Below are 26201 nucleotides of genomic sequence, written 5' to 3'. Positions count from 1 at the left end.
ATCGTAACCTTCCTCAATCTTGCTTCCATGATGCAAACTTTTTTGTGCATGTCATCCTTATCATTTGAGTTTTTGTCAACATGTTTCAAAATCTCCTCCAAACTGACCCTGCCTTCAGTTGTGTCACAGTTTTAACCTACTTGTTGCTCAGGATCCGTACTTAACACATCCGTAAAACAGTTTTGATATTAATGGCATTGAGTGATCAAAGTGTTTCAAGTCATGAATTTAACTAGCTGTAAAGTAAAGGAGCTTAAGGTTATTTAATGTATTTCTTGATAAATAACTACTTCTGTCAACAGGTAGCCTAGAAGTTAGGCTTATGGGATGTCAAGACTTGCTGGAGACAGTTCCTGGTCGATCAAAAAATACATTTGTTCCTTTGCCTGGCTGGAGCCCAAATGAAACCAGATCCTCCTTCATAAGCAGAACTAGCAAAAGCAGAAGTGGAAATAGCCGGTATCCTGTCAAAACAGAAGATTTGTCCAGTTAAGTAAACTTTAGTAAACATATGTTTTATGGGTTTGTGCATCGTCTGAGCATCAGAAAACTTGACCATCTTTCTAAACTTCATGCTACTAGACGTTACTTCATTCTTGATGGAGGAACTGGGAGTTGTTGATTCAAAATACAGCATAGGTTGGCTTATGTATTTGTGCACCCTTCCTCTGTTAATAGAACATTACAGCAAGGTACAGGCCCTTCAGCCCTTGATGTTGCACCCTGTGAAATCAATCTGATGCTCATCTAACCTACACCTTTCCATTATTATCCATTTTCATGTCCAATGCCCACTAAACGCCCTTCACATAGTCGAGTCTCCTACTATTGCAGGCAGGCCGTTCCGCACTCAACTACTGAGTAAAAAATCTACTCTGGTACCCGTCCTAAATCTATCACCCATCAACTTCAAGCTATGTCCCCTCGTGTTAGCCTTCACCAACTGAGGAAGAAGGCTCTCGCTGTCCACCCTATCTAACCCTCTGATTATCTTTGTGTCTCAGTTGACTCACCTCTCTATCTCCTTCTCTCCAACGAAACCGCCTCAGTTCCCTCGGTCTTTCCTTGTAAGATCTTCCTTCTGGACCAGGTAACATCCTAGTAAATCTCTTCTGAACCCTTTCCAAAGCTGCCACATCCTTCCTATGCTGCATTGGCCAGAACTGTTTGCAGTACTCCAGGTGCAGCCTTACCACTGTCTTGTACAGTTGAAGCATGATCTCGTGGCTCTGAAACTCAATCTCCCTAGCAATAAACCCCACACACCATATGTCGTCTTAACAACCCTATCAGTCTGGGTGGCAACTTTCAGTTTATGCACCAGGACACACCGATCTGTTTGTCTACACTGCCAAGAATTTTACCATTAGCCCAGTACTCTGCATTCCTGTTACTACTTCAGAAGTGAACTATCTCACTTTTTTCTGCATTAAACTCCATTGCCACTTCTCAGCCCAGCTCTGCATCTTATCTATGTCCCTCTGTAACACAACATCCTTAGGCAGAGTTGTGAATAGTGCCAATCTTAGTGTCATCTGCAAATTTACTAACCCCTCCTTCTACGTCCACATCTAGATCATTGATAAAAATGGTCAACAGCAGTGGCCCCAGAACAGATCCTTGCAGCGCACCATTGGTAACTGAGTTCCAAGATGAACATTTCCCATCAACCACCACCCTCTGTCTTCTTTCAGTAAGCAAATTTCAGATTCAATTTGCTAAATCACTTTCACTCTCGAAACTCTGTATTTTGTGCAATAGCCTACTGTGTGGAACCTTATCAAATACCTTACTGAAGTCCATAAACATCGCATCAACCGTTTTACCTTCATCCACCTGTTTTGTCACCTCCTCGAAGAACTCAATAATGTTAGTTAGGTATGACCTACCCTTCACAAAACTGTGTTGACTATCCCTAATCAAATTATTTCATTCCAGATGATTATCAATCCTATCACTTATAACCTTTTCCAACACTTTACCCATGCCTGAAGCAAGGCATACTGACCAGGGTTGTCTCGACTCCCTTTCTTAAACAAAGGAATAACATTTGCTATCCTCCAGTCTTTGGCCACTTCTCCTGTTGACAATGATGACATAAAGATCAAAGCAAAAGGCTCTGCAATCTCCTCCCTGGCCTCCCAGAGAGGATAAATCCCATCCGGCCCAGGGTCTTATTTATTTTCAGATCTTCCAAAAATTGTTAAAATCTCCTCATTGTCAACCACAATCCAATTTCATCTAGTAGCCTGTATTTCTGTATTTTCATTAACATTGCCCTTTTCTAATGTGAATATTGATGAAAAGTATTCATTAAGCGCTTCCCCTATGTTGTCCGATTCCACACACAACTTTCCACCACTATCTTTGGCTCTAATCTTATTCTAGTCATTCTTTATTCTTTTATTCCTGATATACCTATAGAAGGCCTTAAGGTGTTCCTTGATCCTATCCGCCAACAACTTTTCATGTCCCCTCCTGGCTCTTGTTAGCCCTGTCTTTAGATCTTTTCTGGCTAACTTAACTCTCAAGTCCCCAAACTGAGCCTTCATGCCTCATCCTCACATAAGCTGCCTTCTTCCTCCTAGATAAGAGCTTCAACTTCTTTAGTAAACCATGGCTCTCTGTCTTAACAGCTACCTCCCTGACTGATTGATAGATATATACTTATCAGTGACCTGCAATAGCTGTTCCTTGAATCAGCTCCACATTCCAAGTGTGTCCATCCCCTGCAATTTCCTTCCCCATCCTATGCATCCAAAATATTGCCTGATCGCATCATCATTGCCTTTTCCCCAGTTATTACCTCTTTCCCTGTGGTATATACCTATCCCTGCCCTTGCTGTTGTGAACATAACTAAATGTGGTCATTATCAAAGTCCTCGCCTACCTCCAAATCTAACACCTGGCCGCGTTCATTACCCAGTACCAAATCCAATATGGTGTTGCCCCTTGTTGGTCTGTCTACATACTGTCAGAAAACCCTCCTGCACACATTGAACAAAAACTGGCCCACCTAAACTACTTGAACTATAATATTCCCAGTCAATATTGGGAAAGTTAAAGGCCCCCATAACAACTACCTTGTGACTCTCGCTCCTATTGAGAATCATCTTTGCTATCCTTTCCTCTACATCCCTGGAAAAATTCAAAATGCTATAGAAAACGCCTAGCAGGGTGACCCCTCCATTCCTATTTCTAACCCTGCCCAAACTGTGTCAATGGATGAGTACTTAAATGTTATCTCAGTTGCTGTAATGCTACCCTTGATTAACAGTGCCAACCACTCTTTCCTGCCCTGTTCACCACCACCACCATCTTCTCTGTTCTTATTGAAACATCTATAATCCCAGAATCTGCAAAACCATTCCTGTCCTTCCTCTAGCCATGTTTCTGTAATGGCTGCAACATCGAAATCCTAGGTACCAACCCTCGCTGCAAGTTCACCCATCTTATTCCAGATGCTCCTGGCATTTGAAGTACTCGCATTTAAAACCAGCATCCAGATTGCTGGTGTCCTCTCGTGACCTTGTAAACCTATCCCTGACCTCAGTACCCTCAACCTCCTGTATCCTGGAACTACAATTCAGGTTCCCATCCTCCAGCGGTGCTTCACTGGCACGTAGCAGTGGCAACAAACCAGAGATGATGATTCTGTTCTAGCTGTAAGCTTCCACCCTAGCTCCCTGAATTTCTGCCTTCGATTCCCCCCACCTTTCTTCCTATCTATGTCGATGGTACCTATGTGGACCACATCTTGGTTGTTTAACCTTAACGTAAATTACAGTTTTATTCATTCTTTTTCACCCTGACTAAAAGCTGGCAGGAACAAATGCTTACAAACCATTTTTGTCCCATGTTTCAGTAGTGTAATTAGTGCAGGCAAACCCAAAATCCTTTAGTGGCTTGTCTATTCTGAAGCTCCTCAGACCCAATCTATAGTGAATTTTGAGAAGATTTGTAGCTCAGGTTGAGATTCTGCATGTAGGTTAGCTTGCTGAGCTGGATTTTATAAATGCAATTAACTTAAAACTGTACTTATTACAGGCTTGATTTAAATTTGTTCCTAAAATTAATTTGAGCGTGTGTTCTCAAGCCTAGGTCAAGGCCCTCAGCATGATTTGAAATAAGTAGAACAAAAGGTCAACTAATTGTGAAGTAGTGGTTAGCTTATGCCAAACTAGGTTTGAAATCTTTTAGTTTGTAAGTAGAAAAGTAGTATGATTGGCCAGCTTGTACTTATTTTAGAGCTATGAAGGGAAAGTGCTGGGTGGGGCATGTAAAGATGAAGAGTGGAATGCACTCCCTAAACTCCTCATTCAGTTCAGAAAGTATTTAAATGTGGAAGGTTACGGGTCCTGATCAGCGATATGAGAGTGCTTAGTCATTTTGTTTTGCCCTGCTCTGCTTACAGCACACAGAATCCTAAATTTACTTATTTGTTGAAGGTTGTGTGTTGAGAGAGAGCTCAAGAAAGTCCCAGACTTCTGGCACTATCTAACTGAGAATTTATTTCTGTACAGATGAGATTGGTGCTGTACTGAAGCTGGACAATACAGTTGTTGGACAAACTAGTTGGAAACCCGTTTCCAATCAGTCGTGGGATCAGAAATTTACATTAGAGCTAGATCGGGTAAGCAAGAGAAACTGTGCACCTCCTTTCTTGGAAGTAGGACGTTGCCTTATTAATGAGGGGGAGCTCGAAGCTGGAATTTAATCACTGCAGTTTTAATGCTTGTCAAAACTATAACTGAACAAATTGTCATGTGGCATTTAGACCGAAGTCTGACTGCAAAACTAAATTAGTCATGAAATTTTATTAGTAGCTAGCTATTAATTGGGCCATGTAAAAATATGGTTGAACTCTATTCTAGGATTCCCCAATTGCCAACAGATGTTTTTCAGCTAACTTGCCTTCGAGCCTGTCAAAATAGTTCATGTACATTTTCTCTGCAATATCTTTCATCCTCAAAATTGCCCTCCAATTTTTAAATAGAATCCATTCTGGAACAATGGTACTTCCCAAGTGAACACTCTCAAATAAAATAGCAGGAACTTTGACATGATGTAATACTGGGCTTCCCAAAGCATGGAGGTCAACGTCTAGTGGGATTACAAGTTAAAGTTTTGAGGTTGTGAGCTCCAAAACAGCACTGGCTGTCGTGGCACTCCTACAAAGTTAATTGTTTGGAAGTCCCTTAAAATTTTGTATTTTTGATGTCCTGTTCTGAAAAACCCAATCTAAGCTTTTTTTTAAAGCACTAAAAACTCTTCTCACAGGTATGCATTACCGCCCACACTGAGGGAGTTCGAGTTTCTGAAGCCTCCAAATGGTGTCACAATGCAAAAACATTTACAATAAAATGCTCTGACATTTAATTGTAGTTGGCACTTCAGAATCAGTTTATAATTTATTTTGGTGACTGCACAGTCTTGACCCCAACAGGTTTTAGAGGCCAGTTGTTCTGTAGTCATTTGTTCTGGATGGGATGCTGCAGTAATCTGTATCAACCATCTCATGGAATTTTCCCTCGTCAATTTTGGAAAATGCTTCAAATCTTTTCAAATTACTACATGAATAATCTTTTGACACAAACTTGAAATGCTCTTTGCCCTGGTATAGTGGCAGGCAAACCTGTCACTGAACCATTAACAGCTTTGTGCTTGTCACTATTGTCACTTCAAAGTTTGGGAGCAAGACCAAATTGTGTAATTGAAAATATGAAGTGGTGTAATGGTCTACGATCTTAATAAGCAATTCCAAGTTAATGAAGCTTGAGATCTTTAAGTCTTGTTGAATAATGCTTCTAGTTTTAAATTAATCAGACTTAGTTTTGAATTTTGTTTAGTCGCGTGAACTGGAGATGTCTGTGTATTGGCGTGATTGGCGTTCCCTCTGTGCTGTGAAATTTCTTCGGTTAGAAGACTTCCTAGATAATCAACGGCATGGAATGTGCTTGTATCTAGAGCCTCAGGGTACACTCTTTGCAGAGGTATGGATTATCCAAAATTCTGACTTAGTTTGCTCCTGTATTTGTATCATGTGCGACATATTCAACTGTATTTTCCAGGTAACTTTTTACAATCCGGTTATTGAGAGACGACCAAAACTTCAACGACAGAAGAAGATTTTCCCAAAGCAGCAAGGTAAAAATTCAAATCCAAGTATGGACTGTTTGGTTTAAAAAGAAGTCAGTCAGTTAATTGTTGAGGAGTCGGTGTCACCTAGCATAGAATGTTGTTTGCGTGAGTAAAAGTAGATCATATAAGGTCTTTGCAACAAGTTGATGAACAGCTGTCTTTTTCAACCTGCCTTTTCTCATTACAGGCAAAACGTTCCTTCGAGCCCCTCAGATGAATATTAATATCGCCACATGGGGGCGATTGGTGAGAAGAGCTGTTCCTACAGTGAATAATTCTGGCACCTTCAGCCCCCCAGCCTCTATCCCTGCTGCAGTGCCAGCAGTTTCTCATTCAGCAAGAAAAGATTCAACGAGGTGTGTATTTTGTCTGAATTTTTTTTTTAAAATGTCTGTGGAAAGCAATGAATATGTCTATGTTATAGGACTGATTTTTTTTTCTTTCTGTTTGTTTAAGAGAACTCTGATCAAAAAGTTCCAAAATTTATATTATAGGCATTTGAAACATAATTAACTTTAGAAATGGGATAAACTCAGTTTCATCTTTTTAAGTCCACCGTCATGGTTTTAAGCAACTCATGTCAGCAAGGAGAAGTCCAAAGCAGCACTTTTTGAAAATAATGCAAATATACAGTCAATTACAGATTCTTTCCATAATGTTTTTGGTTGTAGGTCATCCATGTTATTTTGATAGACAGACTTGGTTTGACTTAGAGTTGCTGCCAAAAACTATATCTGAATGATGTTGCAGTTCAGACAATTTTATCCGATCAGCTTGATCTGAAAGATGACATTATGGATCTTATGCATCACTGAGTTTTTCAGTCACTTATATTTGTTAGAGCTATAATTGAGTATATTGTCTTCAAAGTATACTTTGCTTTGATGAGTAGGAGCAATTTTATGCAAGTGTTCAGTTGTAGCTGAATTTTTTTTATTCTTCCATGAGATGTGGGCTTCACTGGCTATATCAGCATTTATTTCCCATCTTAAATTGACCTCGAGAAACTGGTGCTGAGGTGCTTCATGAGACGCTGCAGTCTGTGATGTTGATAAATGCTGGACATTTCCAGGTTTTTAAACCCAACAACACAGAACAAATGGCACAAAGTGCCAAGTTGAAATGATGTGCAGCCTGAAGGGGAAATTTACTGATGGTGGTGTAGTGTATTTGCTGCCTTTGTCCTTCTGAATAATAGAGGTTGAAGTTTGGAAGGTGCTGTTGAAGGAGCCTTAGTGAGTTACTGCAGTGCATCTTTCAAAAAGAAACACTTGCTGTCACTATGGATTGGTGCCAATCGAGCAGGCTTCTTTCCTGTGGATGGTGTTAACTGTTTGAATGTTGTTGGAGCAGCACTCGTCCAGGCAAGTGGGATAATTCTATTCGAAGCATTGAAAAGTGAGTTGCTAGTTGCAGAACTCCTTGCCTTCGGCCTGCTCCAGTAGTCTCAGTATTTATTTGGCTTGTTCAATTTCTGGTCAGTGGTTAACCACATTCCACTTTGCCTCAACTCTGATGTTCCAGTAGTTGAAGAGAATGTAGGGCATTCTCTAGGTTTTCTGGACCAAACTCAAACAGATCAGGGAAATTTCTCATTACTATAAGTGGAACCTTGCTATCTGCAAATTGGTTACTATATTTAAAAACTGAAAGTACAGCAGATGCTGTAAATCAGAAAGAAAAACATGGCTGAAAAAGCTCAGTAAGTCTGGCAGCATCTCTGAAGAGAAATCAGTGTTTACAGTCAAGGGACCCTTCCTCAGAATTGATTGCAGCGAGGAAAATGTTGGTCTTTATGTAGAAGATACAGTTTGGGGGAGGAGGGGGAAGAGGAAGAGAGTGAAGAACTGTTGAACAGATGAAGTAGATAATCAGCCTACAGAATGAATCAGCGTGGCACTGGAAAAGAAAGTGGGTCAGACAGCATCTGATCAGCAGGAGAATCAACATCTCTCTCTGGCATAAGCCCTTCATCGGGAATGTGGGGGGAGGTGGAGAGGGGGATAAGGGGGCTGAGAGATAAATAGGTGGGTGGGGTGAGATCACTGGGAAGGTGATGGTGATCGGTCAGAGGAGAGGGTGGAATGGATAGGTGGGAAGGAAGATGGAAAGGTAGGACAGTTCTAGGGTGGTGTCGAGTTAGAGGGTTAGATGTGGGATGAGGTGTGGAGATTGGAGATGAGGAAACTGGTGAAGTCAACGTTGATGCCATGTGGTTGGAAGGTCCCAAGGCTGAAGTGTGGTGTTCTTCAGGGTGTAGGTTTGCTCGCTGAGCTGTAGGTTTGATATCCAGACGTTTCATTACCTGGCTAGGTAACATCATCAGTGGCGACCTCCAAGTGAAGTGAAGCTGTTGTCTCCTGTTTTCTATTTATATGTTTTTCATCCGTGTGTAGGGCTATGAGGGAGAGAGGTGTTCTTCCTCAGGTGTTGGGTGGCTTGGATTTGGCGATGGAGGAGGCCCAGGACTTGCACGTCCATAGTGGAGTGGGAGAGAGAGTTACTGCCACAGGATGGTGGAGTTGTTTGAAGCATGTGTCCCAGAGATGTTTGCTGAAACATTTTGTGAGTTGGCTTCCCGTCTCCCCCAATGTAGAGGAGACCTCATTGTGAGCAATGGACACATTAGATGAGATGTTTGAATGAGCATGATGAGTCCTGAAGACTGTAGAGTTCCCAAGTGGAAAATAAGATGCTATTCTCCAGCATGCGCTGAGCTTCGCTGGAGTAGTGCAGCAAGCCTGAGACAGAGACATTGGCTAGGGAACATGGTGTGTTGAAGTGGTTGCTATATTTATCACATTAAGCCAGTAACTATAATGAAAAACGAAATTGTCTGAAATTATTTGGGACATGTTATGGATATGAGTGCTGTATAAAGTCCAGTTAACTTAAGTAGTTGCAAGGCAGTAGTTATGAATTCTGAGGTGAATAATGCAAAAGAGATGAGACAAATTTATTAAAGGCAAGTCATAAGCAAAATTTGCTTTGCATTGGTTGGGCTTGCAGTGTAAACATGTCAGCCAATTCTTTGACGTAGTAAGGCATGACCATTGCCTCAAAAACAAATTGCTGGAAAAGCTCAGCAGGTCTGGCAGCATCTGTGGAGAGAAATCAGTTAACATTTTGGATCCGGTGATCCTTCCTCAGCTATTAACTCTGATTTTTCTCCACAGATGCTGCCAGACCTGCTGAGCCTTTCCAGCAATTTGTTTTTGTTTCTGATTTACAGCATCCTCAACTGTTTCAATTTTGATTTTAAAAAAAATCATTGATGGCCATAGCCAGTGAGCTCATTTATCTGACTCTGGAAATTCTAGGTGATTCCACATATGGAGAAAGGAGTGCAGCAGACAGTCATTTGGTGCCTAAATTCCTAAATATCAGTTGATGCCCAGCTGTAATAGCTTTTTGTGGCCAAAAGTTTGATTTTTGCATGAAGAGGTATTCTCTGACCTTACCCTGAGTAGCATGAGCTGTAATTTTGTGGCCTCTTGTTCTGGGGTTCCACCATCATACCTGGCTATGGGAGGAAATAGTTTCTGCCTGTCCATTTAGCCTGTGAACTACTTTTAATAATTTTAAACCCCTCGATTGAATTACCCACTTGGTCTCTTAAACTTAGCATCCTTAAATCTTAAACTGTTCTCAGTTCTTTCCGTGGTAATAATGCTGTCCAAAATAAAATTATAGAAATAGCTGTTGCTTCTGCTTAGACTCTGGTGTTGAGATTTTATAAAGCTGGAAAATTTGCGACCTAGGCACTATCTTGGAGTCTGAAGAGCTGAGAAACTGGAGCTTTCAATTTTTTGAGCTTTGGTATTGAGTGGCAAAGGTGGAGATTTTTTTAAACTATGTGCAATGACTCTCATTTCTATCATGTGACCTGGTCATTGGCCCCTATGACCAGTTTTACAGAGTTGAGTCCAAGTTAGTATCAAGAATCTAATTTGGCTATTGGATTTTTGCAGTGCTTATAATGAATTTAAAGCCTTGTGCACGAAATGAACTGAAGAATTTGGTATTTAAACTCTGACTCAACTCATATTAATGCTTTACAGCGATCTACCAGTAACGAAACTAGAATTTGAACCAGAGCCGCCACCTGCTCCTCCAAGAGCTTCATCTCTTGGAGAAAATGGTGGGACCACAACAGAAGTAAGAATTCCAGATAATGTACAGGTATGAACATAAAATACTGGGAAGGTTAAATGTAATTTATGCCTAAGTTCTATAACTGTGCTATTGTAAAGCAATTCAAAATTGATTCCTAGTAGGCTATTCAGAGTGCTGCTTTGTTTTACTGTTTATGCCATGAGGACTCCTACACTGTAAGGACTTTTCCTGTTGAGTGATACAAAATAATACAACAAAGACTTACAGTTTCACTGCCTGTCATGAATGGAAATAGTGGGTTATAATCACAATGTTCATTGTTCTTGAAGCAGAAGTATCTTTTGTCCTCTTGTCGAGGCTCCGCACAGGCGGTCTGTTTCCAGACTGCCTCAAGCCACCAGATTTAAATCATGGTGAGCAAACAGCTCTGTCATTCTCAGTGTGGACATTTTAAATAAATATGAACTTACAAGACTAGCTTTTGCACACAGCTGAAGGTCATAGTGACCACTCAAATGGTAAAAAAGCAGTATTTTAAAATGGGTGTTCATAATCGATGGCGTGCTCTGATTATTGAATAACATGCATAATTAAATCAGGGTGGGAGAATGAGTGAACAGTTACTTGGATGCAAAGAGCAGTTTAATCACCATAGCTTGGGGTGGGTGGGTCGGGTGGAGGAAAGCTGTCAATGACGACTAAATGATCCGAAATACAATCGAATTTGAACTATAGCATGGAAATAAGCCATTCAGATCATTTGCTTTCAAAGAACTGGAACAGAAACACAATTGTGGTTAGTCCTACATCTGTTTTTTTTCGTTTGCACCCTCCAGAATGTGTTCTGCTTAATTTTATAATTATTCATGTAATCCATTTCCACCATTCTTTTGAGTTAGTCTTCTAGTTCTCAACTGGGTGAAAAAAAGATCATCTTGCCTCCAAATATTTTGGTAATGATTTTGAATCTCTGACCTCTGGTTATTGATTCACTTGCTGAAGGGAATAGTTTTCTCTTGGCTCTGTCAAAACCTCTCATCGTCTTGTAAATTTCAATTAGGTCACTTGTTAGCCTCCTCTTTCAAAAAAGAGCTCACCATTGCTTTTGAGTTAGGCAATCAGTCTCTTAGACACATTTCCCTCAAAGAAAAGTTCAAATGTTATAATTTGGAACACTTTTTTTGTGATGCACTTGTTTTGTTGCTACACCTTTCACTTGATTTTTGCTACTTCTGCTTCAAAACAAAAAAATGTTCTAATTCTGTTTTGCTCTCCTTTTTATAGGAAGCGCTCTCAACTTTTGATTTCCTAAATGATAGAAACAATATTGTTTCCAAGGTAGAGAACAATATCATTTCTGTACCTGAGATACCCCACCCAGAGCTAAACTTTCGAACACTCCCACAGTCGGAAGACAAACGGTATAGTACTTTTAACTTTCTCTCTATATTTTTAAGAGCTCATGGATTTGAAGAAATATTTAAATAGTCACTACTATGTGATCAACTCAACTGCAACTGTATATATTAAGACTTATTATAATGAGATCTTTCACCTTTTAATTCTTCAGAATGCAACCAAGATTCCAGTTCAGTCTTCTGGACTTCAGGTGTGTTGCTGTACTTGGCAGGGGTCACTTTGGAAAGGTAATCCTAAATTGAGAAATGCAATGTCTGTTTTGTGTTCTGAGCCGTTGTGGTGAAATTTAATATTTGACTTTCAATCTATACATAACGTAGGTTCTTCTTTCTGAGTACAAAGTCACTGGTGAAATGTTTGCTATTAAAGCCTTGAAGAAAGGAGATATTGTGGCCCGTGATGAGGTAGACAGGTAAGATCTTAAGAACTGTATGTTGTCAGAGTATTTTCTGTAGCCTATAAGTTTTGTTCCTGGGTATCTACGGGAAAGAATGGAAGCAGGATTTTTTTAATATAAGCAATTCTAAGCAGGAAGTTTGGAAAGACCTCAAACCACCTTCAGTAATTCTTTGCCGACTATTGGCGTTGGTGATGTTGCAAGCACTTGATATAGACCATATGTGTGAGAAAGCCATTCTCTCTCATTTACTTGGCTGATGTGTGCAAGCTTAATATGTTTAGCTTTAGGGACATGTTTTTAATCCAATTGCAACCAACACATCACGGGTAGCCAACCAAGTTGAGAAGAAACGTCACGCTCGCGATGTGGCTTCTAATGAACCAAAGAGCAAAAGGAAAAGCAAATCAGCAAACCAGTTGGACCATGCCTGTTGCAGTGTAGTGTCGTCCTATTGGCAGTAGAGATTAAATAGTTAAGATTATATTTTTAACTCTGAAATTTAGGGCTTACCGATACGCCTTGCCTATAGCAGACATTTTGACTTTTTTCTTTTCAGTGTTTCTACTTGTAGATTAAAGCAGCAGGCTTGAGTAAAATTTAGAAAATAATATTGAAATAAAATAGTTTTTAGAGCATCACGTTTAGTTCCATGTCACGGGCAATGTTGTCAGATTCAATAGTGAGTTGCTATTTTGTGTACTTTTGATAAGTACTTTTGGAATTACATTCATTGCTGAAGTGTAAAACCTAAATGTATTGTTTTGTTTCCACTCCTATCTGCAGCCTTATGTGTGAAAAGAGAATTTTTGAGACTGTGAACAGTGTCAGGCATCCGTTTTTGGTCAATCTTTTTGCCTGTTTTCAGACCAAAGATCATGTATGTTTTGTAATGGAATATGCTCCTGGTGGAGATTTGATGATGCACATTCATGCGGATGTTTTCTCCGAACCCAGGGCTGTGTAAGTATTAACCAGTGCTTATATTCTTAACAGCTTATTACTTGGGCAACAACGCTGATCTATGCAGAGAGTTGACCCCCTTTGGGTCTTGCACCATTTTAAACTTCTGAATTTGAAGCAAAGAGCACCTTATTGACTGTCAGAAATGTTGAAAGTAAATCCTTGCTGCAATATTGATCCTTACAATTTCATTAAAAACGTTTTGATGTTTATCTTTTTGCCATTAGATAACAGCACCAAAAACAAAAATACTGTGACACTAACTAAATCAGTGCATCTTGCTTGTATTAATCCTATTTTCCTGTTGATTTGTTAGAATATGATAGGTTGTTTCCTTGTTACTTGTATCCATTAATCACAATGGAAATAAATTGTCATTTATTTTTGCCATCTCTGAGACTTTTAATGAGCAAAATGGTTGTCATGATGGAGAGAGGAAGGGAAGGAGGGAGGGAATGATGGAGTGAGCCCGCACCGATCCTCCACATTGCCAAGAGTCCTGTCTTTAACCCTGTATTCAGCATTCAAATTCGACCTTCCAAAATGAATCACTTTGCATTTATCCAGGTTGAACTGTCTGTCCCTTATCAGCCCAACTTTGCATCCTGTTTAATGTCATGTTGTAACCTGCAACAGCCCTTGATGTTATCGCAACGCCACCCACCTTTGTGTCACTGGCAAACTTTCTAATCCACCCTTCCACTTCATCCAAGTCATTTATAAAAACTACAAAGAGTAGAGGCCCAAGATCAGATCCTTGCAGGACACCACTGATCACCGACTTCCAGGTGGAATACTTTCCATCCACTACCACTCACTGTGGTCTTTTGGCCAGCTAATTCTGTATCCAGATAGCCACATTTCTCTGTATCCCATACTTCCTAACTTTCTGAATGAGCGTATCATGGGGAACCTTATCAAATGCCTTACTGAAATCCATATACACCCCATCCACTGCTCGACCTGCTTCAACTTGTCTCGTCACATCCTCAAAGAACTCCATAAGGCTTGTGAGGGCATGACCTGTCTCTCAAAAAGCCATGAATATTGACCCCTCAAAGTTGCCACCCAAGTTGAGAGGGTTGTTAAGAAGGCATATGGCGTTTTGGCTTTCATGAACAGAGGATTGAATTTAAGAACTGTGAGGATTCCCTGCAGTTTTATGAAACCCTAGTTAGACTATACTTGGGATATTGTGTCCAGATCTGGTCGCTTCGTTACAGGAAGGATGTAGATGCTTCAGAGAGGGTGCAGAGGAGATTTACCATGATGCTGCCTGGATTGGAGGGCTTATCTTATGTAGAGAGGTTGAATGAGCTTGGGCTTTTCACTTTGGAGAGAAGACGGAAGATAGGGGACTTGATAGAGGTGAACAAGGTAATGAGAGGCATAGATAGAGTAGATAGACGGAGACTGTTCCCCAGGGCAGAAATGGCTGTCACAAGGAGTGATAATTTTAGAGTGATTGGAAGATGATGTAGGGGAAATATCAGAGGTAGGTTCTTTACACAGGGAATGGTGGGTTCATGGAATGCACTGCTAGCAGTAGTAGTAGGTTCAGAGACTTTAGGGACATTTTAAGCGACTGCTGGACAAGCACATGGATGGCAGCAAATTGAGGGATGTGTAGGTTAAGTTGGTCTCTGATTATGATAAATGATTGAACAACATTTGTAGGCCAAAGGACCTGTACTGTGCTGTACTGTTCTATGTTCTATGCTTTCCTCCAAAGGTGACTACACTTCAAATGTAATCCAAGACCTTAACAGTTAATTAAGTCAGGACTATTAAATGAATTATGTTTAAAACTTTTTAGTCTCTTTCCACATGAAGACTGAATTATTATTAGCTTGCTTTCATGATTCTTTTAGACTTGTGAATTTCTGTTTTACATTAGTGATAGCACTGTGGCCTTACCAGTATTAAATGTAGCACATTGTTCAAGAAACTACCACTATCTCTAGCAGGACAATTAAGGATGAGCAGCGTGTAGTGAAACTCTCACCCCGTGAAAGAACATTTATTTCTTTTACAGCAAAAATTCTTTTACTGAGCATTCTTCTTGCCTTGTGGAATTCTAAAAGCATGCTTTTTATTCTGTAAGCCAGTCAGTCTTTACAGCGAAATAATTATTTTCAAATAATCCATTTTTTAAATATAATGTTTGCAATTTAAGTGTTATAGTTATTTGCCTATCCTTCTTTTTGTTAATATTTTGTGACATCACCTTTTCTGGTTAACTGATGTATTTAGTCCTGAGCGACATTATGTCAAGGCTCAGAAAATCATTACCTCAGCCTGATTATTTGGGGCAAGGGAGGAACTGGAAGACTGAGCAGTTCTCGTTACCACATAGTGAGGAAATATTGGCTTTGGAGGGGGCATGTAGCATAAATCTCCATGAATGATACTTGGATGCTAACGGTTTAATTTCACAGAAGCACTATATAAACTAGTAAATGCTGAAATTTAGAAGTTTTCATTTGGCTAAAATTTTCAAAATATGAAGGGGAGGGAGTAGGCAGGTGGAGAGTAACTATTTCTGCCTGCCTTGCAAGATTGAAATTAGGAAACATTTTTATTCTACACTCGAAGGGTGTTAGAAATTTTGAATCCTTCTCTGGAAATAGCAATTGAAACTAGACCAGGTGATTTTAAATCTGAGGTTGGGTAACAAAATTCTGTCAACATTATTAATAGTGAAGGGGCAAAAGCTGATGTGTAGTTAGCTTGCAGGTCAGCTTTGATATTTGAGAGATGATACTGACTCAAATAAATAAATGCCACTTGTTGCTCAATAAATAGGCTTCAGTTCATTTTTTGCAGTTTCCATGTAGACTCTGATCTGGTTGAAATCTTATAACTTGGAGCCTGAGGAGATGAGATAGCTAGGAAAGATTGTCTACTGTATCGGTAGAACTAGCGGGAGGCAAAAGAAAATACTCAACAATCACTCATTTGTCACCTTTTCTGAGATGGTATGCTAAGTTAGAAATACAACTGTAATTTAAGCTTTTTAAAATATTAATTTACTTGATTTCTCTGCGATAGGTTTTATGCTGCTTGTGTGGTTCTTGGTTTACAGTATTTGCACGAACACAAGATAGTTTATAGGTAAGTAACAGAATAATTGGTAGTTATTGGTCTGCTTTTAGGTTTCTTTTGTTAATAGAATAGTTCCACCATGTATAGGTGCCAATATGGTGTGATGCACACTACAGCAAATAACTGCTCGTTTGCAATAATGTTACTGAATCACCTGATCCTCTAAAGGCACACTGTTGACTGCAAGTTCTAGCTGTGGAATATGCAAATATTAATGTTCATGGAGTGTATAAGGAAATACTTTTTAAAAAAAAAACTCCCTTTTCTGGATGAGGCTTTGCAAATTTTAACCATTTAAACAATCTGCTAAAAGAACTGATTGTTAAAGAGGGCCCAGCATATCAGAAGGAAACCCTCTAAGCAGATATTATGTAAGGTTACCAAAATGACCACATGTAAATGCACAATTGCCCCATATCTTGTATTCTGAAAGCAATTGAAAGTTTAAAAAATGTTCAAAGGTAATTGCAAGAAGTGTCACCTGGAGAGGGTCAGATAACTTATGAATTATTTTTGAGATTGCTGGTTAGTGATTTCTAATTGTTATCTGATTTCAGCGTAATCCTTTCTGCTTATTATTCCCCTTCTCCCCCAGCTCTCATCTCTACCCTTCCCCTAACTCCCCCTCCCTGCTGAGCAGAAATGATGGGATTCAATGCCAAAAGAGTGTGTGCTGGAAAATCTCAGCAGGTCTGGCAGCATCTGTAAGGAGAGAAAAGAGCTGACGTTTGGAGTCTAACTGACCCTTTGTCAAAGCTATTTGGCTTGATGCTCAGTGGTGTGGTCATGCTGCAGGGGGAGGTAGGAGGAGGAATCTGAGAGTTGGCACTCAGTCTCTGCGAGGTAGAGGTCAGTACGCCAGGCGACCACAGCACCCCCTTTGTCAGCAGGTTTGATGACAAGGTTGGGGTTGGACCTAAGGGAACGAAGAGCAGAAAGTTAGGATGGAGAGAGGTTGGAATGGGTAAGAGGGGCAGAGAAATTAAGGCGGCCAATGTCCCGGCGACAATTGTCAATGAAAAGATCGAGGGCAGGAAATTGTCCTGGCGAGCGTGTCCAATTAGAGTGTTGGAGGGATGTGAAAGGATCTGTGCAACGGGGGGAGGACTCTTGCCCAAAGAAGTGAGGGTGAAGGCGACGGAAGAAGAGCTCAGCGTCATGTTGAGCCCGGAATTCAATGAGGTGGGGATGTAAGGGTACAAAACTGAGTCCTTTGAGAACAGCATGCTCAGCCTCAGAGAGGGGAAGATCAGAGGGTATGGTGAACACACGGCAAGGGCTGGGGCTGGAAGAGATGGGATTTGAGGAATTGCAAGGAATATGAAAAGTTTGGAGTTAAGGCGTTGAATAATAATATCAGAAGGAGCTTTGACAAAGGGTCAGTTAGACTCAACGTCAGCTCTTCTCTCTCCTTAAAAATGCTGCCAGACCTGCTGAGATTTTTCAGCATTTTCTCTTGGTTTCAGATTCCAGTATCTGCAGTAATTTGCTTTTATCTTGTGGGATTCAATGGTTATTTTTAAAAATCCTAATTTGCTTTGATAGGGTAAATGAGGAGGAACAGTTTCCAATGAATCTCGTATAATCTAAAGTGCCCTTTCCTGAAGCAGATTCAAAATAGTGTCATTCAAAAAATAATTGTATAAATTCTTCATTGTGTTTTGGGTTTGGATGGAACAAATTGGTTAACTATGTCAAATAGGCACATTGGAATGAATGGTTGCCTTCTGTGCTGCACTCTCCAAAGTTTCTATAATATTTGCTGTGCTTTGATTAATTTTGTCCTGGATGTCATCCATCAAGGCTGTGCCAGGATTGAGTATGGATCCAATTGGGGTTACAATGCCTCCACTTACTACTAGCTAAGGTTTATACTCCCAAGTACAATATAATGAAATTGTACTCGCTCTCGCTCTCTAATGCATTTCTAGTCATCACCATCACGGCTATTCAGAGTCATTTGTCTCCATTCAGTTTGCAGATGTGCATGAGTTGATTATAATTTTCTTTTCCAGAGATTTAAAGCTCGACAACCTGTTGTTGGATAGTGATGGCTATGTCAAGATTGCTGACTTTGGTCTTTGTAAAGAGGGTAAGTGTTGAAATTCTCAATGCTCACTGGAAAATTGTAATTCTTTGTGCTCATATTTTCCCATAACTCTGAATTTCACCATAATTATTGCTATTGACCAACAGTAAGATGCCTTCTGTTTTCAATCTACATGTATTGGAAGCTGTCTGGCTGTGAATTTGAATGAATCTACTTCCCACATTACTTATTTTGTCACAATAGTATTAAATGTTGTACTATTTTGAATTTATTATTTAAATACAAAAGAAAAATGGGCTCATTTGCAAATATTTTTTCCAGGTATGGGTTTTGGAGACCGAACAAGCACATTCTGCGGCACCCCTGAATTTCTTGCTCCAGAAGTACTAACAGAAACCTCATACACAAGGGCAGTGGATTGGTGGGGACTTGGTGTCCTTATCTATGAAATGTTGGTTGGTGAGGTGAGCATGAAAAAATGGAGTGACTGTTGTGTTATTCATGGTAAACTTAAAAATATTGATTCTTATTGTTTCTTGTCAGTCGCCATTTCCTGGGGATGATGAAGAGGAAGTGTTTGATAGCATTGTAAATGATGAAGTACGATATCCAAGATTCTTATCTACAGATTCCATCTCCATCATGAGAAGGGTATGTTTCAAGCATTGATTTAATTTAAGAACAAAAGTTAAGTTTACTTTTACAAATTTGCCTGCTTTGTATCTCCGTGAAGTATCTTCCATTATATTCGTTCCACTTGCATTCACATCCTTAAATTACTTCATCCTTGAATTTCCCCCAATATTATATTTGGGTTCCTCAAACTAAATGGGAAATAAAGTTAGTATTATTCATTACACACTAAAGAAACTGGGACTGTTATGACACAGTGGTAATGTCCCTACTGTGAGCAAGAGATTCAGAGTTAAAGTCCTGTCTGCTCCAGAGATATGTAATAACACCTCTGGGCAACTTTATTAGAAAATATCTAAAATGAGAAAGTAACATTCAAAGATGCATTTGGCAAAGTTCAGCTTTTCATTCATACAGCAGTTTTCAGTATCAATAGTGCAGATGGCCCTTCGGTCCATCGAGTCTCCATTGACCCTCCAAAAAGCATCCCACCCAGAACTGAAGCCTGGCACTGAGGTAGCTGAGATAATGACTGAGCCACCATGCCGCCCATACCAATTTCATTGAAATGTATATTGGTTGTAAATTGACTGGACAATTATGGTTACTTTCATTGAAATCCATTCACGTTATCAGGTGTAATTTACATTTCCATCGTGCTTCTGGAATATAATTGTATATTCAACTATGTTGTGTGAATTGAATGGATTTCAGGACAAAACGATTGATGTTTAGAAGTGATACGGCCCTTAAATTTATTGTTGTGAAATGTCAATTTGTATTTAAATATCCTTTATTCCTGATGAAGGGCTTTTGCCCGAAACGTCGATTTCGCTGCTCGTTGGATGCTGCCTGAACTGCTGTGCTCTTCCAGCACCACTAATCCTGTATTTAATATCTGTCAAACATGAGATCTTGTCTGCATTTCAGTAAATCCTAATAGTGGGCCTATCAACATTGTTTCTCACACGTCAGGAAAGGTTAATCCAGGAAAAATATTGTACACTGACTTTTTTTTTTAAGATATTTTGCCTCAAGAGCCAAGTGACCCTTTTTGAAGTTGTGATTGTTGGTATGTTTAAGCAAAATTAGCTCCTTGTGTGGTGAGGGTGTTTTCCACTGACCCGCGGAGAAAAGTTGCTTGAACAAGAGCTCATTTTACCATTTAATTAAATCTGATTCCTGGCCTGCTATAAATGCATGTAGTGCATTAGCTAAAGCAGATTAGTGCTTTAGCTAATGCACTTTTCAGAAGAGTGGTAGGACTGCACCAGTATTGAAGAGCAGTTAGATTAGATATTCCCTACAGTGTGGAAACAGACCCTTCAGCCCAACCAGTCCACACCAACCCTCTGAAGAATAACCCACCCAGGCCCATTTCCGTCTGACTAATGCACCTAACACAATGGGCAATTTAGCCTGGCCAATTCACCTGACCTGCACATCTTTGGATTGTGGGAGGAAACCCTTGCAGACATTTGGAGAATGTGCAAACTCCACACAGACAGTCACCAGAGGCTGGAATAGAACCTGGATCCCTGGCACTGAGAGGCAGCAGTGCTAACCACTGAGCCACTATGCCACCCACAGGTGATTCCTCAAGAAGATGCCGAATACAAAGGAAACTCCGCTGCCAGTGTCCTTGGGATATTCGAGTATTTCGTTCAGTTAATCGCATGTCGGATAAACGAGGTTTCGCTGTATTACTTATTCCCAAAAACCTGTTTCCACCTCCACCCCATCGATAGTGAGCCTAAATTCTTCGAGTTTACCAGAATTCTGGGCACAGTTTTGAGATACTTGTTCAGGGAATTTAGTATTAGGTTTAAGGAAAGTATTTCTTCATTTTGTAGGAGTAGTGGAGAAGTTGAAAGATATTGCATATTATCTTCTGTCCCTATTTGATTCAAATAAATTGACTTGAGTTGCACATTCAAACCTGGGGAGCTCTGGTTTTAATATTGACAATTCTCAAAGCTAGGTAAATGTAGAGCTGGGCCCATGAAATTTGTTGAAACATGTAAATTTTCTTGTCATGAGTTATTGCTAAAAACTATTTGATATATGCAAAGATGGCTTCGTCCTGTTAACAACAACAAATTACAATATAATGGCAATTAAGAGGCAGTAGGGTGTTGAAATCAGAATGATAAAATCTAAATTCATTGGTGTTGCGTATGGGCCATTTGAACCATGGTATTATTGAATCCCGTTTGGTTGTAATTTGTGTAAAAGTGTTACTTCTACACGTGCCGTTGTTGATCCTTTGTTGCAAAGAGTTCAGATAAATGTTAATTGGCATTTTTGTTGTTATTAGCTCCTGAGAAGAAATCCAGAACGACGCCTGGGAGCAAGTGAAAGGGATGCAGAAGATGTAAAGAAACAAGCATTCTTTAGAGTAGGTGTTCATGTTCTAATTATTTTTGGGAGGGTTAGGGTGTCTGTCAAATGTAAATAAAGCTAACTGTTTGGGTGATTGAATCTTGTGCAACTTTTATGAATCTGTTCTAATAGTAGCAAATGTTGTTTAAAAAGGTATGAGGAAAAGCTGTTTTGTGTATTACATTATGGCTGAGATGAGAGGAGTCTTTGTTTAAGGAAAAAGCAAAGAACTGCAGATGCTGTAAATCAGAAGCCAAGAAGTTGCTGGAAAAGCTCAGCAGATGTGGAAGCACCTGTGGAGAAAAGTCAGAACTAGGTAGAATCACTGGACCTGAAACATTAATTCTGCTGAGCTTTTGCAACAATTTCTGTTTTTGTGTGGGGGAGGAGTTTTGGTCACATGAATTATTTTAACCTTATTCCTCATACGGCCAATTGCAGACTTTCTCTGCATTGACTAAAAATTAAAAAAGATGCATCAATCTGGCTTTCAATATACAACAGTTTTTTGCTTTATTATAACACAAAACTTATTCAATGATGAAACAAAACTGGTTATCACACTTAGTTTATAACACAACAATGCGTATGTTTGTACACAACCGAGAACACACACCCCTGTAAAGGGAAGAAAGTGGATTTCTCTCTGCAGTTTCACTTTGAAGGGGAGATAAAGACCTTGACACTTTTGGCTATACCTTAAACCCAGAAGGCCCAAAACCCAGAACGTGGAATTTTCAGACACTTGTCAGTCTAACATTCAGGTTCAAAAAGACACGTCAACGAAAACAAGTGAATTCTCTGGTATTTTTGCTGAGGAAGCACTGTATTGAGAATTCCTCTGGGCCCTCTTCAGGACTCAGATTCAGACTGGACCATTACTTCAGGCACCACCGTGCACCTGCAAAGATGTTTTTGAAAAACGGGAGAGTTTGGATGGAAGGCTGTTTTGTTCCCAGACTGACGACAATCTCCAAAGAAGTTGCAGCCTGGTGATCAGAGAACTGTGATTGCTCTGCAGTAAATAAGGAGCTATTTCAAATCATGAAACTGAAGAGAAATTTGTTGTTTTAGGAAAATGTTCCACTGTCTTTTCGTTTTGAGTTTTTAAAAAAAGTCTATCCACAACCAGTGTGAGGCAAACAAAATAGCTTTTATAAGAATAAATGACAATTGTGTGATGCTTGCATACCCGACTAAGCCTTAAATTCTGTGACTTAGGAAGTTTTCCCAGATTTGTATCATTAAGGAAATTTTGAATTAAATTTCTAGAGGAGAAGATTTCAGGCTTTAGGTCAACTGTGTAAAAGGTGTTTAAGCTGAAGTTTTATTGTCATTGCTACACAGCTACAGCTTTGAAGTAATTCTGGAGTTGTAGTAAAGCCCAACCCGTAGTTTCTGTGCTCTGGTATTTTTACGGTCTTGAGGGAAACTCTGTAAATGTGTAATTACACAAGCAGAATTGCTGTTGAGGACAGGAAATTGTCTGGTTATAAACATTGCATCAGGTGAAGCAGTCAAGAGTGGTCAGTTCCACAACTGACTGACCAGACTCAAAGCTGGGTGGTCTTGTGACTTTTATTCTTGGTTCAATCTTGTGACCCATATCAATTGTATTATGAGCTATGTCTATTAACTATAAAATTCTGACTTTAATCCCCCTCTTCTTTTAACAGGCTGTTGATTGGATTGCTTTGTTAGCAAAGAAGGTAAAGCCCCCATTCCAGCCCATAATTCAAGACAGAGAAGATGTCAGTAACTTTGACGAAGAGTTTACCTCAGAGGCACCAATTCTTACACCACCACGAGAACCAAGGGTTCTAGTTGATGAGGAACAGGGAATGTTCAAGGAGTTTGATTACATAGCAGATTGGTGTTAAATGCAACAAGAACATTTCTATGGAGTAGAAACTGTGAATTCATAGCTGACTGTAGCTTACAGCAAAGCCCTCTTTGCGACAAATGATGGATACTTTCCAGCCTTTTACTGCAGTCTGTGCCATCTGTAGTCCTCCAAATTCATCCACGCAACTGAAGCTCCCTGAAAGAACAACAGCACAGTGAGAAGTGGCAACTTTGAATCATTCACCTTCAGGACCAGTGGGAAAACGTTTTTTGTTTTGTCCTATGTATATCATTGATTTATTCTGCAGTTCTCAGTCTGGCTGATGCCAAGATTTACCAGTGTAAATTTGCACTGTTAGTTCTTGGCAAATGTACTGTAGAAACTCTTCTTTCTATAGTCTGTTCACTTTATAAATTGTAATTATTGCCTTAATTAGGAGAGGGTGTTGCTAGAATCATTCCTTGGGCTGAATTGAGAACTTTTTTTTTCTCTCTGCCACATTACCACTTCAGTTTGAGGTGCTATCAGCTGATGATACTACAGTATGGTCTCACCTAGCATAAGGCAGCTACTGTCTTGACTGCTGATAATAAAAATAATTACTGTGTGTGGCTAAACAATGTGCATTTTAAACAAACTGATTATCCTGCACAATATTTGGTCCCAGATAATGATTTTTAAAAGCTAGTTTGATGCCTTACCTTAATGTTGTAAATTTTCATTGTATTTATTATGTAGAATTGCAATATGCCTTAACATTGTGAGAGAGCACCGAGTGCTTCCAGACAGATTTTGTTTTTGCAGGTACTGAAAGCCTACCAAAGCCACTTGCCAAACAGTGACGTCACCTCCCTGCTCCTGGAATTATATGTAAAATGTTGGGCACAGCCTATTCAGTTCACGAAGAGGAGAAAGTCGGTGTATTTTTTTTTACATGTTTTGTCTGTAAGTTTTGGGTCTTTAAGTGTGAAGAACTAGTCATTGAGATTCTGCTGTTTCTCTCACTTCTGAAATTTCAGTAACCAAGGTTATTACTTTTGATGTACCATGATCAAAGAACACAGGATTTTATAGTTTGTATACCATTTAGTCAGTGGGTCATTTCTTCTTATCTGCTGTACATGACAACAATACTCTCGGCTTTTATGTTTTTATGGAAATGTATATGTGCTGTCAATGTACGTTTGATATAGTATTTTAGTTTACAGTCACACAATTTATAATGTTCACATTTAATACACGGTGGCCATGTGAAAATGTGTTTTTTAAGTGTAGCTGGTCAATATGATTTTTAACTGGGCCATCACAATGCATGGATCATGCTATGACTCAGCTACCCTCTACATTCTGTTAATAATGGTTTGTATATTTTAAGTTTAAAGAAACCCCTTTTTGCTAACCACAGCTGGCCCCATGTCAAAAACTGCACAAATAGCAACCACATAAGCTACTGTTACCCATTCCTCGTTGCTTACCCTGTCCTTTTATGTCACAAAGATGGCAATAGCAATAAATACTACAATATTTCAAACAGCAAATGTACATTTTTATAAAGACCAGTACATGTAAATAAGCAGGATTAATAAATGAAAGTTTTAAATAGTTTTTTAAAAAAGTAAACGGCTAGAGAGGTCTGTTTCCAAAGTGTATAGAAAGAAGAAACTTTTTTTAAAAAAAGAGAAAATTAAATCACTAATGTGTGTTAGAGGGCAGGGTGGAAGTACAGAGATGAGCTCAAAAGCACTAATTTTATCTCTGGCATTTTTTAAACAAATGTTTTAGTCTAATTTCAAATTGAGAATATTTTACATTGTACAATATATATTCATTATAAAGTGGCTGCTTAAGAACTTTGTAAGGAAATAAGAAGGCATGTTTTGGAATGGTACAATACTATGCATTTACATGTGCCCAGCAGAGTACTGTATATGGTTGAGAAACACTGAAAAGGGTTTTGCAGTCAATACGTATAAATGCACAAAATTAAAACATTTTAAGTAGGGTCTGTTTGTTCTAGTGTCCTCTTTTTGTATTTCTGCATTACAAATCTCTCCTTAAATCTGGTTTTAAAAAAAAATAATTCTTCCTTTCTAGTCTGCTGTCGTCTAGATTTTGCATTACACATGGATTACCCAGTGGTTGGAGCCACCTCCAGCTCTCTGTCCAATTAATTCTCAGTCTCCTGTTGCTTATTTTCCCAAAGCCCCTCCGTTTGACTGAGCACATTTTCCCCTGCTTAAGGGTTGATTGTAAACAAAAAAAAAGAACTGTAGTTGCTGCAAATTAGGAACAAAAACAGAAGTTACTGGAAAGGCTCAGCAAATCTGATTTCTCTTCATGAATGCTACCAGACCTGCTGCACTTGTCCAGCAACTTCTGTTTTTAAAGGTTGATTGTCTTTGTCTGTAGAATTTTCTTGTTCAAAGCTCTGTCAATGAACTTATTCAAGGCTGAGATCTGTTGATACTTTGGCAGTGAGATTGAAGTGCAGGGGCATAGAGTGGGAAAGCTGAGTCAAGTGTAGAAACTCAATATCTTAATGTGGGAATATAACCGACTGCTGTTTTCTGCATTCATGATTCTGTACCAAACCTGTGGAAGGTTAGAAGAATATATAGTATTCTTGGTGTTACGCATCAACATTCAAGAGTTCTGCAATGTACTCATGCAACATGCAACCTATCTATATTTGAAACGTTATGTCTTGCATTTTTTCTTTTCATTGTAACTGAAAGAAAGTTTTCCTTAATTTCTGCTCTCACTCATGTCCCCCATGATAGGAATTATTTTAATTTTTCAGAATCCAGAAATGATGACTTTGAGCAAAGTAACAAGAGAATTGCTATCATTGTGTCTACACCAATTGAGCTGTCTTTGTAGAGTCTACACCAATTTGCATTTACATTGTGCTTGCTAAACTGGAAAGTTTGCCTTGGCACTTTAAAAGTGTAATCTGACAAATTAGTAAGACAAATGTAGCTATTAGTAGGGCTGACTAAAGGCTTCTAAAAGATACTGGTTTTAATAAATCCTTACAAGAAAGGGAAGCAAGATTTAGAGTAGTGATCTCATGGCCTTTTAGGCCCACGGCCAAAGGCACAGTTGCCATTAGTCTACCAAATGGATTTCATGTTGATGCACAAAACTGA

General features: G+C 39.3%; 1 protein-coding gene across 2 annotated transcripts in view; it reads left to right on the top strand.

The window, feature by feature from the left end:
- The window catches only part of LOC140480093 (serine/threonine-protein kinase N2-like), a 127721-nt gene extending 102664 nt beyond the window's left edge, over nt 1–25057 (top strand). For both annotated transcript variants that reach the window (XM_072574733.1, XM_072574732.1), the window contains exons 7-22: nt 303–488; nt 4524–4633; nt 5850–5993; nt 6072–6147; nt 6329–6497; nt 10203–10323; nt 11542–11678; nt 11828–11903; nt 11997–12088; nt 12860–13036; nt 16088–16150; nt 18157–18233; nt 18513–18655; nt 18735–18842; nt 21142–21222; nt 22883–25057. In XM_072574733.1, the coding sequence (XP_072430834.1) occupies nt 303–488; nt 4524–4633; nt 5850–5993; nt 6072–6147; nt 6329–6497; nt 10203–10323; nt 11542–11678; nt 11828–11903; nt 11997–12088; nt 12860–13036; nt 16088–16150; nt 18157–18233; nt 18513–18655; nt 18735–18842; nt 21142–21222; nt 22883–23086 (1964 nt within the window). In that variant the 3' untranslated portion in view covers nt 23087–25057. The remainder of the gene's footprint in view (nt 1–302; nt 489–4523; nt 4634–5849; nt 5994–6071; nt 6148–6328; nt 6498–10202; nt 10324–11541; nt 11679–11827; nt 11904–11996; nt 12089–12859; nt 13037–16087; nt 16151–18156; nt 18234–18512; nt 18656–18734; nt 18843–21141; nt 21223–22882) is intronic.
- The last annotated feature ends 1144 nt before the right edge of the window (nt 25058–26201 follow it).

Source organism: Chiloscyllium punctatum, chromosome 7 (genome assembly GCF_047496795.1).
Source record: "Chiloscyllium punctatum isolate Juve2018m chromosome 7, sChiPun1.3, whole genome shotgun sequence".
NCBI classification, from domain to species: domain Eukaryota; kingdom Metazoa; phylum Chordata; class Chondrichthyes; order Orectolobiformes; family Hemiscylliidae; genus Chiloscyllium; species Chiloscyllium punctatum.
Note: the sequence above shows the minus strand (reverse complement) of the source record. Positions and strands in the feature narration are given on the sequence as shown.